Source organism: Psammomys obesus, unplaced genomic scaffold, assembly GCF_907164565.1.
Source record: "Psammomys obesus unplaced genomic scaffold, mPsaObe1.curated_primary_1811, whole genome shotgun sequence".
Lineage (NCBI taxonomy): Eukaryota > Metazoa > Chordata > Mammalia > Rodentia > Muridae > Psammomys > Psammomys obesus.
This window is the reverse complement of record NW_026596120.1, coordinates 16,087,974-16,103,200: the sequence shown is the minus strand read 5'-3', so window position 1 is coordinate 16,103,200 and position 15,227 is coordinate 16,087,974. Positions and strand designations below refer to the sequence as shown.

The 15,227-nt window shown below is 39.7% G+C and overlaps 1 protein-coding gene across 2 annotated transcripts in view; it reads right to left on the bottom strand.

The window, feature by feature from the left end:
- Dcaf1 (DDB1 and CUL4 associated factor 1) overlaps window positions 1–15,227 on the bottom strand; it is a 56,980-nt gene that overhangs the window by 27,438 nt on the left and 14,315 nt on the right. For both annotated transcript variants that reach the window (XM_055629585.1, XM_055629586.1), the window contains exons 7-12: window positions 13,700–14,209; window positions 13,278–13,379; window positions 8,946–9,104; window positions 7,129–7,308; window positions 5,773–5,982; window positions 1,867–2,036 (exon numbers count right to left, since the gene is read on the bottom strand). In XM_055629585.1, the coding sequence (XP_055485560.1) occupies window positions 1,867–2,036; window positions 5,773–5,982; window positions 7,129–7,308; window positions 8,946–9,104; window positions 13,278–13,379; window positions 13,700–14,209 (1,331 nt within the window). The remainder of the gene's footprint in view (window positions 1–1,866; window positions 2,037–5,772; window positions 5,983–7,128; window positions 7,309–8,945; window positions 9,105–13,277; window positions 13,380–13,699; window positions 14,210–15,227) is intronic.

Here is a 15,227-nt window from a genome sequence, read left to right as displayed (position 1 = left end):
GGAACCCTGTCTCAAAAAACTAACAGATGGGGACTAGAGAGATGGCTCAACGGTTAAGAGCACTGGCTGAACTTCCAGAGGACCCAGGTTTGATTCAAAGCATACATACGGTCTTTTATAATGCCATCCCTAGAGGATCCAATGTCCTGTTCTGGCCTCCATGAGCACTGCATACACGTCATACACACATATATACACGCAAACAAAATATCATACATATAAACAATTAAAATGAAAGGGAAAAAAGCTGGAGATGTAACTCAGTAGTAGCATGTACAAGGCCCTGGCTTGGACTCCCAATATAGTTACACATTTTAATTTCTAGTATAAAAAAACACTAATAAATATGACACAAAACTTTTTTTTCCATACTGTGTAATTCTTTTTGGTTTTGTGTTTTGTTTTGTTTTCTTGCTTTCTCCAGACAGGGTTTCTCTGTGTAACCCTGACTGCCCTGGAACTCTCACTGTAGACCAAGTACTGGTATTGAAGATATGTGTCACCACACACACCCAGGGACACAATGTTTTCTCATCTTTCTTCATTTCTTTCCCTGTCTTAAAGTTAAGAAGGGGCTGGGGATGAGGGTGGGGGGCATCTTTAATCCCAACACTTAGAAGGTAGAAGCAGACAGGTCTCCAGGTTCAAGGATGCCTGGTCTACAAAGTGAGTTACAGGACAGCCAAAGCTACATAAAGAAACTTGTGTCAAAGAATAAAAAGTGTCAAAGCCAGTTGTGAGGATGGACACACACTATAATTCCCAGCCTTTAATTCTCAGCACTGGGAGCAATAAGGCTAAAGCAGAAGGCTTTCAAGTTCAAAAAGAGCCCAGGCCTATTTAAAAGACTCAGCAACTGTGCTCTTTCTGTGATGAAAATGAGGAAAAGCTGGATAAGGAAGAGAGGACTGAAGGAGAGAACAAAACTTCCCTGCTTCCAAATAATCACCTTGTCACATATGTACCCACAAAGATTTAGATGACAGATAAATAAGATAGATACATAGATAGACAGATGTGATGAGAAATTTTTTAAACAAAAATCACACTTTTGAGGCCTGGGAGATAGATCAGCAGATATAGTTACTTGCTACCAACCCACTCAGTTTGATCCCAGGGATTCACCCAGTGAAAGAAGAGAAACAACACCCGTTAGTTGTCTTCTGACCTATACACACACGACATATGTGCGTGCGCGCGCGCGCGCACACACACACACACACACATATAAACTAAATCACATTATAGCTGGGCATCATAGCGCACAGTTTTATTCCCAACGCTCAGAAGGCAGAGGTAGGTGGATCTCAATGAGTTCCAGGCTAGTCAGAGCTACACAGTGAGATGCTGTCTCAAAATATAAAATAGTAAAACAAAAAGACTAGAACAATAGAAGAGGGGCTAAGAGCACTGAATGTTCTTCCAAAAGAACAGGTCCAGTTCCCAATACCACATATCTCACAACTGTCTCTTAAATTTCAGGGTATTTAACACCCTCTTCTGCTCAAGATCCTGCATGTAAGGCACATAAGCTTATACAACTACACAAACATACACATTTTTTTTAAAAAAGGAAAGAAATAAGATAAAAATCACACTTTCAGCCTTTGATCCCAGCACTCAGGAGGCATAGGCAGGCGAATCTCTGTGAGTTTGAGGCCAGTCTGGTCTACAAATATAATCCAGGACAGCCAGAGCTGTTACATGCAGATCACCTGTCTTTAGGAACAAAAAACAAAAACAAAAATCACACTTTCATACTTAATCTACTTCCTTCTCAGAGTCAAATATAAAACTCCAATTCAACAACAGCTTGTTAAGCATGTATTATGTGCTATGAACTTCATGTGAAAGCTCTAGTCCTACCTTGCATAATAGGTCTTCCAATTGCAGGCAATGGAAATAAGCTGCAGTAAAAGCTGCACACAGGAAAGCTTGAGAAAGACTTCAGCAGGTTCCCAATATAGCTGAGCTGGGCCATACTCTATCAAAAACTCCATCATTTCCACAATCTGCTCATGAGTATATGAACATGCCTATAAAGAGAAGTACATACTGTTTTAATACATAATTGTTTCATTTGCTACTTTCTCAATGCTTGCCCAAAGATTTTACTAACAACTTTCAATTTCCACAATTCTTGAGTCAACAGTGTAAAGCAATGCTACATAATGCCTATTTCTTTATTTGTAATAACACATACAATAACAAAATAACAAAAGGTTGATTTGTGCATATTTATGATGGTTAAGAAGAGAAAGAAGCACCATAAATAGGTATCTCTTCAACTTATAAATTTTGAAACATGCAGACACTGATCTTAATCCCAAACCTATCAAGTAAGTTCCAAAACGATAGAGCTAGAGTTATGAACACATTCTTTCCAAAAAGAAATTCTTCACAAGAGGCACAGTGATTCTTTCCAAAAAGAATTTCTTCACAAGAGGCACAGTGCTTGACACTTTTCACAAAAGCAAGCGGTTTTACTCACACTGCAATCCACCCTTTAGGCCTAGTGTGCCAGAGAAATAGTGACTCGAAACTAAAAAGGCCCTTGAGATTCATCTATTAACTCCACTTTCAAGTGTTCTCATTTCATATAGGGCAGGTAAAAATGCAAGCTGTATATCCTACAGAAATGACACTTGTCTCCATGTGAACTTCTGACCTGGAGCTGCTTCAAGTGATATTAACTTTTAAGACTGCGTCCAACGTCAGGATGCAGTTAAGTTTTACAGCACCTATCAGATATGTTATGAGATCCTGACTTTGGTCCCCAAAACACAAACAAAAAATTTTAAAAAATAGAAGACTAGCAGGGCACAGTGGTGCATGCCTTTAATCCCAGCACTTGGGAGGTAGAGGCAGATAGTTCTTTCTCTATGAGTTCCAGGCAGCCTGGTCTATATAATAAAGACCCTCTGTGATGGCCAGCCTTTGATACCAAGTTGACTATATCTGGAATTAACTAAAACCACATCAGCTGGACACACCTATAAGGCATTTTTTTTCTTAATTAAATCATTGGAAGTGGGAAGACCCACTTTTCACCTGGATCTTTTAGGATAGGAAGATACACCAAAAATCCAGATCTTCTGATGTGGTAAAATCCACATTTAATCTGAGCCATAACCTCCTGGGACAGCCTATATAAAGGACATGGAAAAAGGAAGCTTTTGCTCTTTACTTGCTTGTTTGCTTTGGCAAGCCCATTCCTTTACCGGCAGTACAATTTACTTCTTCAGGAAGTAAATTACTGCCATATACTGAAGACCAGCTGAGACATCCAACCTCATGAAATGAACAACTACTGGAATCTTGGATCTTCTGTTAGGAGACAGCCATTGTTGGACTAACTGGACCACAGCATGTAAGCCATTCTAACAAATCCCCATAGGAGGGGGTAGAGGGGTGTGTGTGTGTGTGTGTGTGTGTGTGTGTGTGTGTGTGTGTGTGTGTGTTTTCATTCTATAAGCTTTATTCTTTTTATTTGTTTTTGGAGACAGAGTTCTCTGTGAAGCTGTGGCTGTCCTGGACTCACTTTATAGACCAGGCTGGCCTCGAACTCACAGAGCTCTATCTGCTTCTGCCTCCTGAAGTTCTATTCTTCTAGAGAACATGACCACAGATTTTGGAATCAGAAGTGGTTCTAGAGCAAGCAACAAAAGCATAAGAATGTTTTGTTTTATTTTTTAATTATCTGGAAAAGGCTTTCTAGTTTGCTAACACCTATAGTTATTGAAGGCCCTCCAGTTAATGAAGCCTCTCCTAGAAGCTCGGAGAGTATTGAAAGCCTACGGTATGAAGTATTTTACCAACTTAAAAAGGCAAATACATTTGATCATCCTGATTCATCAATTCTGAGAGAAAATGGATTTGGTGACTCTGTATATAAAAATTTGGAAGCTGGTGGTACACACCAGAGGAGATGAATCTCTGAATCTAAGGCCAGCCTGGTCTACAAAGTAAGTTCTAGGACAGCCAAGGCTACACAGAGAAATCCTTTTCAAGGAGGAAAAAAAAAAAAACTTTTGACTGTGGAAAAGTAAGAAAAATGATGATGCTGGTTGGCTCCTAACATCTCTGGATAATTTGACAAAGGATAGAAATGAACTCCATGATAAAATTAACTTCTAGCATCTCAGAATAAAGTGAAGAACAACAATGAACTCAGTAATAAAACTGACCAGCTCCAAATGCACATGAACAGTCTAAATGTTCCTAAGTGTACCCTGGTAGAGAATCTTCTCTCCAGCAGCCACAGAGCTCAAGTTGTGTAAAATCAGAAGTCCTTGTTATTAGACTAGCTGAATTACGGAAAAAAATTCAAGTCCCAGCCTCAAACAGTGTTAAAGGACCACATAACTTGGGATGGTGATGTGTGTGAGGACCTTATTGAGGCTGAGAACTTTGAAAGCTCTCAAGGGTTTATCTCACTTGAGGAAGTAGTCTCTCCTCCCTCAGCAGAAGATAAAATCCCATCCCCATCCCGAGATAAAACGCCTTTTAACCCTTAACTGAGGAAATTAACTCTTCATTGTATGCTAAGCCAGCAGTGACTTTTCTGAAGGATATATCATGAAAGACAAGACTCACCAATAGTTGCCTCCAGACCTATAACCTGACTAAAGGCTAAGGCGGCTCCGAGAGGGGAGGTAGAAAGTATAGTCCCATAAGGAAGCACACTACACTACTAAAGAGCTTAACGAGTTTGCTAATTCATTTAGGCATTAAGTGGAGAATATTTATGCAAATGGATTTTAGGGTTGTAGGCTAATGGTGAAAGTGACATAAAACTAGATCGGGCTGAGTTTATTTGTATGGACCCACTGGGTGAAGATTCGAGGTTTAATATGAGAAGTTCAGTTTAAAAAGATGTCAAAAGTTTGTTTAAATGGTTGGCTGGAACACTTGTCAAAAGATGACCTACTGAAAAGGAGTTGGAGATGTCTGAAATCCCTTTTCTTAGTGTTGATGAAGGGATTTCAAAGGCTCAGGATAATTGCAATGCTAGAGTGGGTAAACTGTCTAAAATCTAATCCTCCACAATGGCAAGGTCCAGAAGGCACACCCTTCACTAATTCTATAAGACACAAAATGTTGAGGGGCAGACCCGAGCACATTCATAGAACTCTGTTACCACCCATCTCCTTACATCAAGCCTTAGGGTTGGAGATACTGCTCTGTTGGATGAATTAAATGCAATGGGTTTAACTGGATCTCAAAGTAGCAAGGGCCAGGTGGCAGCACCTGTCAAAAGCAAGTCATTGTAATGGGCAGCATAGACAAAGTCATGTCCATAATGGACTGACTTGTAATTGGCAGCAAAGGTAAAGTGATTTTTATGGTGGTGTGACTCATATAAACCTTTGGAACTAGCTAGTCAGTCACAATGTTTCCAGGCATGAAATAGGTGAAAGGCCTACTGCATGCTTGATCTGTTCAAGTGAAAACATTCTCAAACAAATGCGAGAAAGACTACAACAGATTGTAGCAGAAGTCAATCTCAGCGCATGAACCAATTTCCAGACTTGAACCAGTAAAGCAGCATCCCTCTCTGGCCCCAGCATCAGCTCCTGCCTCCAGGTTCCTACCTTGTTTTGAGTTCCTGCCCTGACTTCCTACAATGATGAACACTCATATGGAAGCATAAGCCAAATAAGTCCTTTCCTCCCAAGCTACTTTGTTCATGGCGTTTCATCACAGCAATGATAACTCTAAGACACCGTGTCTCAAAAATAAAATTAAACAAATAAATGACTATCCTCTTACCTTGTATGGAGGTTGAGGGTGAACAAGAATGCCACCCTCAGTCCTCTGAAGTGACTGCTTGACTTGTTCCAATTTAATGGCCAGGTGAGCCTCAAAATACTTTCTCAGAGCCATGCAGGTATGTTTTCCTGTTTGGCGGCTAGCAAATATTTCATCATCACTCAAAAGTGCACCCTGGTCTTCCAAATTTAAAATCTCCAAAGTACTGATCTGTTAGTAAACAGATATAAGATTGCAAATAAGACGTGGTAAAAACACACAGAAGAGAAAAGTAAAAAAAAAACAACAAAAAGATTCTGGTAAATGTTTCTGTTCAACAGTACTGACAAATATAAAAGTCTGTCTTATACAACATGTTGATAGTCATACGAAACAAACAAATGACAGCTTCTAATTATATTAAGATACACACAGAAGGGCTGGAGAGATGACTCAGAGGTTAAGAGCACTGGCTACTCTTCCAAAGGTCCTGAGTTCAATTCCCAGCAACAACATGGTGGCACACAACCATCTAAGATGTGATCTTGTGCCCTCTTCTGGAGCGCAGGTGTACATGCAGGCAAAACACTATATAAATAATAAATTAAAAAAAAAAAAGATATACACAGGAAATGAGGTATTCTTGTAGTCCGGCACTTGAGAGGCTGAGGCAGTAAAAGACTCATTTTCTAGCCAGCCTATCTACATCGAAAATCCAAGGCTAATTTGAGCTACAGAGGAACTCTTAAAAACCAAAAAGGAAAAAGAAAGAGACAGCAGCCTGAAGTTGTGGCATTAACCAGTGCAGTATGCGGTAGCCCACAACTGCATCCCAGCTCCCAGCACCGGGGAGACAGGCCCAGAAACACTGACACAATTCAAAAAGGAGAGAAAAATTAAGGATATCATAATAACCCTCCTACAAAAACACTGTATCAAAAAATAAAAATAAAAAAGCCTATAAGGGGCATGGTAAATCCTCACCGAGGAGACACAGAGCAGGGCTGAGTGCAGCAGTGCTGCAGCGCACTGAATGTGCACGAGGCACTGGCTTTAATCCTCACCCAAAGACCAAAGGACAGAAAGCTAAGAAAACCTCGGAAATAATTTCTACGGCAAATGCCCCAAAACACCAATCTGAAAAGTTCTCCCAGCTGGGTACAGAAATATGTACCTGGGATCCCTGCACCGGGAAGTGGAGGCAGGAAGTGGAAGCAGATCAATTGGCTACACATTAAGACCAGCTGAGCTACATGAGACCTAGATTCAAACAACCAAAAATAAATTTCCTTTCTTCTACGTGATATCTTTCTTACAGGATAGCTGAAACAAGTAGGACCCCTACAACTAACAGAAGAGCCAGTAGAAGAACCTCACCAAGTTCACCAGGCGACGGAGACCATCATAACGGTCAAAGAGCTCCAAGACAGCCCGGAATGAGAAGCAAATTGAGAAAAACATAGTAGCATGGCAACATCCTGAAGCATGAGAACACTCCATCAACCACAGGGTATAGTTCACCACATCAGACAGAACATTGTGGGGATGCATACAAACCTGAAAAAAATAAAACAAATGTATTTTAACATCTGAGGCAAACATATCTTTAAAAGTGATGAAAATTCACCCATGTAGACAGAAATGTTTACAAAATACAGTGCTAATTCTAAGTCAGTCAGTTCTACAGCATAATTCATTTCAAACCTGAAAACTACCTACAGTTAATTAAGTACAACCTATACTTACTGAGAGTGAAAAAAATATATCACTTAATGCTTCTAAATTGAAATAACTCAACATCTTGCTTAATAATTATGAAGAGGCTAGAGAAGTTAAGGAATTTATTTTTTCTTTTCTTTTTTGACACAGTCTCACTTGGTGGCCGTAGCTGAGCTAGAACTCACTCTGTAGACCAGGCTGGGCTCAGACTCACAGAGATCCACCTGCTTCTGCCTCCCAAGTACAAGGATTAAAGGCATGTACTACCACCATGCCCAGCACAGATATTCTTAAAAGTGGCTAAACCACAGGGCAGAGATGCCTTTAATCCCAGCACTCAGGAGGCAAAGGCAAGCCAATCTCTGAGTTAAGAGGCCAGCTTGGTCTACAGATTGAGTTCCAGGATAGCCAGGTCTACACAGAAAGACCATGTCTTGAAAAACAAAAGTGGGGGTGGCACTGAGCCTATACTGATACTAAGTCTACAAATGTAGTAACCGCTGATTCACTGATTCATGTATGTACATGCTTCCTACGAGCTAAACAATCTGTTATAAAGTTTTCCCTAGGTTTGCTTGCTACTTTTTTCTACATTTTAGCTAAAGTAACTTCATGCACAGAAAATAAAACTTTACTTACAGTTATCTTAATAAATGAGCAAATACAACACTTAAGACAATCATCAGCTTACCTTAAAAAGTCATATTCTAAGCCAGGTAGTGGCCCATACCTTTAATCCCAGTACAAGGATTAAAGGCAAGTGCCACCATGGCCAGCAAGAACATTCTTAAAAGTGACTTAGCCACTGAGGCAGTAGTGACACAGGCCTTTGATTCTAGTACTCAGAAGACAGAGGCAGCTGATTTCAAGGACAGCCAGGGCTACACAGAGAAATCCTGTCTCAAAAAACAAAACAAAACAAAACAAAAAAGACACTCCCCCTGCAAAAGCCATATATTATACAAAACATGGTACAGAAATGATAAGGTGTCTCCTAGAGAGACCCAGAAGAACCATCACTTTTCAAGCATACAACCCACTCAAAATTTTAAAAAAAAAAATCACTAACATGAAAGACTTAATGAATAAACAAAAGACTCAAACTAAGAATGAGAACAGCAGGAATTATTTTACAATCCATCAAATTATGTAACATATATAAAACATTGCCTGTTTTTAAAATAAATTGACTTTAAAATATAATATAGCTCTACTAGGAGATGAATGAAAAGTATCTAGCTACTAATCATAACAACACAGAAAGCAAATAAAGCTGGTAGAACATGTCCTGCACTTTCTCCATAGAATTCAGAATTCTTTCTAAACAACTGTACATTTTAGGATGCTTCATGAAGACTACACATTCACATTCCTCATGTCTTTTGTAAAAATGATGCTTTCAACTATTCATTTCTTCTTGTGCAAACACTGATCTCTCCAAATCCCGTCTCATCACCTAAATAGACTGGACTTACTCTTTCCATAGCATCCTGGTTATACGACAGGTAATACAAGCACATGGATACACCAGTTGCAGCCATAGAAGGACGAGGAATTTCCAGTAATTTCTGTACTCCACCATGTGCAACAAATTCTGTGGCAAATTTGTTATGAAGCAGTAGAGATGCTAGGTGCTAAACAATAAGGACACATGTTACAGTGGAATAATAATAATAATAAATCACAAATCTCTTAACATTAAATTGCTATAAAGAATCATGTAAAGCCCTGAGGGGAGGGGTAGCACACACCTGTAATCCTAGCATTTGGGAGTCAGAGGTAGATGGAGCTCTGTGAGTTCGAGGCCAGCTCGTCTACAAAGCAAGTCTGGGACAGCCATGCCTACACAAAGAAACCTTGTCTTGGGAAAAAAAAAAAGTACACATCACCAGCCTCTCACAAAAGAAAAGCCAGAGTAGGGGAAAAGAAAGATAAGAGAAAGAAAAAAGATAAAAAGGAACAGAAGTGAAAGAAAAAGGTCTAAAATTCTACAGCATTCCTCTTTTCCTTCCTAACACAAAAAGGTGTTCATCTTTCAAAGATCTGTCAGGGTAGGCAGGAAGGGTAGGAAAAGCTGCACTAGTGAGTTACAGCTACAGCACACCAAAGGTTTTTGTGTATGCTAAAAACAAGAAATGGGGCCACCTTTGGTATTCTTCTTATCCCTATCCTTGTATCATATGCAGTAAACTAATAAATCTGTTTTGTTTTGTTTTTTAATAGAAAAAACTTTCTACTTCCTCTTTTGCCAGGGTGTGAGGAGATGGAAAGTTGCCGCTATTCCTGCTATCATGGAGCTACGTATTGCCATGCTTTGCCTTCCCTCTGTGATGGACTGTATTTTACCCCTTTAAACTGTAAGCCAAAATAAGCTCTACTCCCATTAAAAGAAAAAAAAGTCAAACAAGCAAACAAAAGTAAGCTATGTGCAACAGGATATGTCTAATCTCAGCAACCTAACAGGCTAAGACAGGAGAACCACAACTTCAAGGCCAGCCTAGGAAACTTAGTGTGACCCTGTCTCAAAATTGACAAACAAACAAACAAAAAAAAAAGTTAAAGGGGCTAAAGAAAACATATTCCTAAGGCCCTAGGAATACCCACAAATACAAAGGTTGATAAACCGGACTGTAAGCAATGGCACAATTTTACAATCATTATATTACGACTTGTATATATGACTTTGCTAACCTTCTCAATGTAAATTTTTCGTATGTAATCCGCTCAGTGTTCTAATCGAAGTTCAGTCATTGACTTTATGAAGTCCAAAACATTTCCTTTTATATTTTCAAATAGTCCCAAACAACAAAAAAACTTTTTGGGACAAAATTTTCATTATGAATCTTAAGCTGTGTCCACCTCCCAAATGCTACAATTACAGACTCCCAAAGAACAACATTAAGCAAAGTATCAAAAATAGTAGAATTCTGATGTTTGAGAATGTATTTTTAAAAACTACATCTTCAAAATTTTAGGTATTTTATTATATTTATTATGTGAGTGTTTATGGTGTTATGTGTGGAGGTCAGAGGACAACTTGTAAGAATTGGTTCTCAACTTCCACCATGGGTTCCCAACACATGCCTTAACCTGAGCAGCCATTTCAGTAGCCCTACTGTCCTTAAACCTACTGTCTCTGCCTTCCCAGAGATGAAATTAAAAGAATACACTACCACATCCACTTTAATTTTTAAATTTTAAGCTTTGTCTATTGCCTGCCCAAGGCAGAGAGTTAAGAGCTCCCCCTCCTGTTTCCAGAACAGACAATACGGATTTGCAATTACACACTTGAAAAGTCAAGGTCAGTGGCACCATCAACAAACAAGTATATACCCTCTCCAGAAGTTCTCAATACCTACAATTGAACTAAGCCTTACATAAAACTCAAATCCCTCCGGTCATTATCCTTTTTTTTTGTCATGCATGATTCTATCATTCTTCTACCCAATTCTTCCCTCAAGAAGTACCTAAACTAGGTAGCCAGTCCCAGTAACTCAGACCACATGGACGGTTTCCTCACATCACTACCATACCACCATGACAATTCACCATCACACTAGGTATAGAAACAGAATAAGCAAGCTTAACTTTTATCAAGAAACCAATTTTATTTGGGTCCTCAACACCTACAAACCCACTTCACCCCACCCTGTGGACAGATCCTGTTTTCTTTCTTTTTTGATAGTCTTGTCCTGGAACTCGCTCTGTAGACCAGGCTGGCCTCGGCTCAAGAGATTTCCCTGTCTCTGATTCCTGAGTACTGATATTAATGGTGTGCACCAGCATATCCAGACTCAATTTTCTTTTAACCCATTTTGTTTCTATTAAATTCAGCATCTGTTCCTTGTCTTACAGAACTTGAATCTTTTTTAAACAAAATAATATACCTAGATACAGAGAGAAAATAGACACATAGAGATTAATTTCCCAGGAGACAGGGTTTCTCTGTGTAACCCTGGCTGCCCTTAAACTCTAACTGTAGACCAGACTGGCCTCAAACTCAGAGATCTGCCTGCCTTTTCCTCCCAAATGTTAGGGTATGCACCACTACCACCTAGCTCCCACCCAGGTGTGTGTGTGTGTGTGTGTGCGCGTGCGCGCGCAAAAAGAAAAAGAATGAATTTGTATGCAAGGTATTATATGTGTGCAAAGGAGGACATTAGAAATCCTGCAGCTGGGACCATGTATGGATATAACCTAGAACCTCTACTCAGATGTAGCCTGTGGTAGCTCAGTAACCAATTGGCTTCCCATAGTGAGGGGAACAAGGACTATTTCTAACAGGAACTCAATGACTGGCTCTTTGGCCTCCCCACCCCCCAAGGGAGGAGCAGTCCTGTTAGGCCACAGAGGAGAGCTTTGCAGCCAGTCCTGAAGATACCTGATAAAACAGGATCAGATGAATGGGGAGGAGGTTCCCCCCTATCAGTGGACTTGGAAAGGGGCACGGTGGAGATGAGGGAGGGAGGGAGGCACTGGGAGGGAATGAGGGATCAGGACACGGCTGGGATACAGAGTTAATAAAATGTAACTGATAAGAAAAAAATTAAATTCAAAAAAAAAGAAATCCCGCAGCTGGAGTGACAAGCAGTTATAATCTGTCAAACAACGGTGCTAGAAACCAAACTTATTTTGGTTTGGTTTGGTTTTTGTTTTGGTTTTTTTCAAGATGGGGTTTTCTGTGTAGCATTGGCTGTCCTGGAACTCACTCTATAGACTTTAGGTTGGCCTTAAACTCAGAGATCTGGCTGCCCCTACCTCCGGAGTGCTGGGATTAAAGGCAAGTGTCAGCACTGCCTGGCCAGATTTGCTATTTTTAACTGCTGATTTGCTATTTTGTCTAGCTTCAGTTTTGTTTTTTGTTTTAGTTTTTCTCCGTTCATACATTATTTTATCATCTTCTGTCCCTTATATAACTTTATATAGACACATATAAATGGGGCTGAAGGTATGGCTAGTGGTTAGGAGCATTGACTCCTTTACCAGAGGTATTGAGTTCAATTCCCAGCAACTACATGGTGGCTCACAACCATCTGTAACACAATCTGAAGCCCTCTTCTGGCATCCAGGCATATATGCATATAAGAGGACTCATAAACATCAAATAAATAAATCTTTTTTAAAAAGACATATAAATAACAATATGCACTATAATTCCAAAAAGATCAAGCAAACATCCAAAGCCATTCTCCAACTGCATCTTGTTCAAAATCAATGTTGTAACTGAATACAGTATTTCTGGGCCACTGGACATAGCTCTGATCTCCAGTGCCATTTCACTGTTCAAGGTATAATAACTGAGTGCAAACTGACACAGACTGACATAAACAGGCAGGCAGGCAGACAGAGACACACAGATACAGACCCACACACCACTGCACAAACTACTCTAATTCTGTGTGATCTTATCCAAACTTAAAATGTCTAGGGACTGAAAGATACACTACTGTTTGATGTAACAGACATTGGTGACATATGGGTTCACCTTAACTAACAATTTTAAAATTTAAAGCCAGGCATGTACTATCTCACAAATAAAATCCCAACATCAAACGGGTGAAGGCAAAAAGGCTGCTGTAAGCTGGAGGCCAAACTGACCTAGATAAGAGTTCCATGCCAACCTTGCCACAGACTGAGACACTGTATCAAAAATAAATAAATGACACTTCAGTTCTTCAGAGACACTATATTTTCAAGTGCTGAAAAATCACAGAAGACTGGCTCTACTGTACTAACCTCACTGAACATGAGTTTTATAAACAGTACTAATAAAATACTCAGTGACCTACTATTTTTGAGAACTTTACCTTGAGTGCCTCAAATGTAAGCAGGACATCATTAGTTTGTTTCAGATCAATATAAAACATCATCAATTCTCGTGATCCAAGTTGCATGAATATGGGAAGTAACTGAAATAAGGACCAAAAAAATAAGTTTTAAATTTTGGCTTTTTCACATTCTCTACATTTTATGAAGGAAGAAAAAAATAAATCTTTTGAATACCCCATAAAGAATATGATATGTTCATATATCATGTTTGTATGAATACACTATGAATAAACTAACCTTCATCAGGAAGGACCTGCATAAGACCTTATTAATTTGAGATGAAGACCTTTCTGGAGTGGAGTTAAGACTGTATCAGTGGGTAAGATACAGCCACAAAATGCTCTAGAAGCAAAGATAATTAATCCCAAAATGGGAACAGCACCTTATCCTAATAACTTACCTCCTGATACTCTCCTAGAGGGGTCAAATACTGGAGAATAAGTCGCTGCTCAATAGCAGGAGTCATAGGATAGAGGGTATAATTGGTGCCAATCACCCAAGGGGACATTTCTGACCAGCTACTATTAGACAGCTCAACAACCACACGATCTGGGTCAGAAGATGAGAAACCCAACTTCTGCTTGGCTTTCCTAAAGTTCTCTCTGTCACCATGCTTTGCTGACTTGTTTTTCTTCAATCCTCCTTCTTCAGGCTTAGTTGCTGAATTCACTCTACTACTGGTCTTGTGACTTGAATCAAGACGAAAAGAGATCTCCATATCTCTAGAAGCTTCTTGCTCTCCATCCACGACGTCTACTGCCATATCACCATAGTCCATATCCACAGCTTCCTCATCCAGAGGCAAAAGGGGTTCCGAAGAGAGCTTCCGTGGACTAGGGCGTTTATTGTCCTGCCGTGAGGCAACTTCCTGAAGCTGTAGCTCCCTCAGTCTTCGAAGCACTATTGCCACCTAACAGCATTCATTTGAGAAAAAGAAGTCATTTATTCTAAATTTTAATTTACATGATTCTTATAAGTTTTCTTGTGCTTTAAGGTAGAATCTCTCAAATGCTATTATTTGTAAGTACATGCCACCAGTTTATTGTACATTACTTCCTATTAGAGAGAACTCAATATTCATGCAGTTAGCCCAATGCCTAGAAATAGTAAAGATTTGATAAATGTTAATTTGATTCCTATAATTTGATGAAATAAGCTATAGCTAAAATCTAATTCATGTATATTTTTTCCCAGAAAACCCAAACCAGAAGATTTACATTTACAACTGATCTGTTTGGGCCAAGGTAGACTGAACAATTCATCACACCTAAGACTCTGTGTAGTCCTGGCTGTCCTAGACTCACTTTGTAGACCAGAGTGGCCTTAAACTCAGTTATCTGCCTGCCTCTGCCTCCCGAGTTGCTGGGATTAAAGGTGTGCGCCCCCAAAGCCAGCTCATAAACCTTTTTCTTTTAATTGCCTTTGAAAATAAAAAATGAAGATTTAAAAACTTACCGACTACACATTGTATGTCACTAGCAAACACATGTAGTTTCAGGTCTTTTTTTTTTTTTTTTTTTCCTGAGACAGGGTTTCTCTGTGTGGCCTTGGTTGTCAGGGACTCAATTTGTAGACCAGGCTGGGCTCAAACTCACAGTGATCTGTGTGCCTCTGCCTCCCACAGCGCTGAGATTATAGGCGTGCGCCACTACACCCAGCTCCCAGGTTTTCTTTTTAAACCTTTTAAGTACTTAATTTTGGAGCCAAAACTAAAAAGTGATACTTGTTTACTTGAGTATAATGGTTCATGCTATGACTTCCACTTGGGAACCTCCTGCAAGTCTGAAGTCTGTGTGTATGCTGACATGTCACCAGATCTCATTATAGATGGTTGTGAGCCACTATGGGGTTGCTGGGAATTGAATTCAGGACCTTTGGAAGAACAGCCAGTCCTCTGAACCTTTGAGTCATTCCTCTAGCCCCCTCTA